The sequence below is a fragment of the Sinocyclocheilus rhinocerous genome, unplaced genomic scaffold (genome assembly GCF_001515625.1).
Source record: "Sinocyclocheilus rhinocerous isolate Xijiao unplaced genomic scaffold, SAMN03320098_v1.1 scaffold693, whole genome shotgun sequence".
NCBI classification, from domain to species: Eukaryota; Metazoa; Chordata; class Actinopteri; order Cypriniformes; family Cyprinidae; genus Sinocyclocheilus; species Sinocyclocheilus rhinocerous.
The window spans coordinates 428,500-431,696 of NW_015654933.1; the positions used below are offsets into that span (position 1 = coordinate 428,500).

General features: G+C 39.8%; 1 protein-coding gene across 1 annotated transcript in view; it reads right to left on the reverse strand.

Moving 5' to 3' along the window:
* The window catches only part of LOC107717752 (zinc finger protein 462-like), a 50,227-nt gene that overhangs the window by 11,409 nt on the left and 35,621 nt on the right, over positions 1-3,197 (reverse strand). Inside the window, exons 7-8 of the mRNA XM_016524587.1 lie at positions 2,227-2,418; positions 746-1,013 (exon numbers count right to left, since the gene is read on the reverse strand). Coding sequence (XP_016380073.1) covers positions 746-1,013; positions 2,227-2,418 — 460 coding nt within the window. The remainder of the gene's footprint in view (positions 1-745; positions 1,014-2,226; positions 2,419-3,197) is intronic.

Sequence of the window (3,197 nt, forward strand, 5' to 3'; positions counted from 1 at the left end):
AAGAAAAGATAAATCGTAAAAATGTAAAATTAAAATAAAGAAATAAAATTGAGTTGATTAAAAATGTAAATTAAATTTTAAAATAAAAACAAATCAAAACAAACACGTAATAAAACTAAATATTAAAAAAGACTTAAAAAAAAATAAAAAATTCAAATAATTAAAAAATAAAAACTAATGAAAAAACTAAATGAAAAGCTAATGATCAAATAATAAAATATTTAAATAATTAAAAAAATTAAAAATACTAAAATAAACATTTTATAATGTAAAATAAAATTAAAATAAATTTCAAAAGAGAAACAAAATAAAAAGCTAACTAAAACAGATTAAATATTTGATTTGTTTACCTGTGTCGTGTATAGGGTTGCAAAAACGTGAAAAATTTCCAGTAAATTTCGGAAATATTCTAAAAAAATTTGGAAACTTTCCAGGATTTTTTTGGAATATTCCAGGGATTTTTGGAAATTTTCCGGAAATTTTCCACCCCTTTGCAACCCTAGCCCTGATATTACTCTTTTAACAGCCTAACCACACGGCTCATGATAAACACCTGCAGCTGAAACAACAGCACATGAGCGCTCGCACCGAAAGGGTCACGGGTTCAATTCCCAGGGAAAGCATGAACTAATTATCTGTATAGCTTGAATGCAATGGAAGTCGCTCTGAATAAAAGTGTCTGCCAAATGCATGAATGTAAACAAATAAAGATGATCCCAGTGTGTGGTTCTCCGGCGGTTCTTACTTGTAGCAGGTGAAGAAGGAGCAGTCCTTGCATTTGAAGAGCTTCTTTCCTCCGTGCCGGTCGCGGTAATGTCTGCGCAGACTCTGCATGTAGCCGGAGCTGAACTCGCAGAACTCACAGGTGAGGATGGAGTCGGGCCGGGCCTGAGGAACGGGACTCTCGAGCGGCGGCGGTGGACTGGAGGAAACCTCGGCCTGGACGTGAGACGCCAGCTGGAAGTGACTCAACTGCTGCTGAACATCTGCTGGCTCCAGATATCCCGCAGACTCTGAGACGACAGCAGCGAGACAGAGACATCAGCGTCTAGACGCCGCTTACACCTGCTATTAACATCTGCCTCGGCTCATACCGACATGTGCGTGATTCTGTTGCACGCTGAATCTAACCATTAATTAACACTCAAAGCGCTTGTTTTAGCACAATAATTACATGTTGAGCGAGTGTGATGTGGCCACGCGTCGTAATATTGTAATATTATTACAATTTAAAACAGTTGTGAATATCTGTTAAACTGTAATTTATTTCTGTGATGCGCAGCTGTATTTTCAGCATCATTACTCCAGTCTTCAGTGTCACATGATCTTCAGAAATCATTCTAATATGCTGATTTCCTGCTCAAGAAACATTTCTGATTATTATCAATGTTGAACACAGTTGTGCTGCACGATATGTTTGTGAAACCGTGATACATTTTATTTTTCAGGATTCACAGATGAATAGAAAGTTCAAAAGAAAAGCATTTATTTGTAATAGAAATCTTTTGTAACATTATTAATGTCCAGACTTTCACTTTTGATCAATATAATGTGTCCTTGTTCAATAAAAGCTAATTAATAAAAAAATCTTACTGGCTTCAATATTTTACAATATTTTTCACCCTTTTGCCAATATTGGGAATTTTACTCTAAATGCATGTATAATTGTTGCATTTAGAGTACAATTTTTTGTTGTTTTTTCATTATATTCAAAATGTTCAATGCATGAAGTCAAATACTAAACAACCAGTCTGTTTCTTCACTAAAAGAAGAATGATATTTCACATGCATGTCATTTTCAGCATCAGAGTGTTTTTGACACTGTAAAGCTGCTTCGACACAATCTGTATTATATAAAGCGCTGTATAAATAAAGCTGACTTGACTTCTGCATTGACCTTGAAGGACTCCCAGTGTTGGGTCTTACCGGTGCATTGTTGGTCTTTACTGTCACTTTTCATCAATATAATGCATCCTTGTTAAGCAAAAACACTAATTAATAGAAAAAAATCTTACTGATTTTAAACGCTGGAATGAACAATATTTTTCCCCCTTATGCCAATATTTGGAATTTTATTCTAAATGCATGTATAATTGTTGCCAATTATAACTAAAATGTTCAATGCAAGAAGTCAAACACTAAAGAATCGGTCTGTTTTCACATGCACGTCATGTTCAGCATCAGGGTGTTTCTGCACCGACCTTTCACCCCAGTGTTAGGTCTTACCGGTGCATTGTGGGTCGAGGGCCGTGTTCTGCTCGTCGTGTTCGGCGTTGGGTCGTGTGGAGCGCAGCGTGGCTCCGGCTCTGAGTTTGGGCAGCGTGAGCGTCTCTCCGTGCTCCAGTAGCGAGTGCTCCTTCAGCTGGATGATGGTCATGGTGGAGAACGGACACGACATGCACTTATACGTGTGTTCACCTGCAACACAAACACACGCCGCCACATTAACACAAACCAGCTCTGTGCAAACATTGAAAGAGCATTCTGGGATATCTTACAGTTTTTCCTCAATCACTGGCATATTTTTTTTTTGTGTTTGTGATGTCTGGTTAATCTGTCTCTCTCACAGACGCTGCGTCTCCGTCTGAATGATGTCACTCGCTCATGTCTGTTTCATCAGCCCTCGCCCTTCTCTTACTGTTTGTATTAAAAGCCTCAGAAGAGCACAGGAGAGAGAGAGAGAGAGAGAGAGAGAGAGGGGGCTGATGGGTAACGGAGAGCAGAAGGACGACGCTCGATTTCCGTCGCTCTGCCCTTCAGTGACTTTCAGAGTCGAGCGAGAGAAACACTGTTACCATCAAACGAGTGTGTGAGAGATTCCTGCAGCTCAACACACACGCACACACGCTCAACTCACACACACACACACACACACACAAACACACTCACACTCACACACACTCACACACACACTCACACACACACTCACACACACACTCACACACACACTCACACACACACTCACACACACACTCACACACACACTCACACACACACTCACACACACACTCACACACACACTCACACACACACTCACACACACACTCACACACACACTCACACACACACTCACACACACACTCACACACACTCACACAGACAGACAGACACACACAGAGACAAACACACTCTCACACACACTCTCACACACACTCTCACACTCACACACACACTCTCACACACACTCTCACACTCAC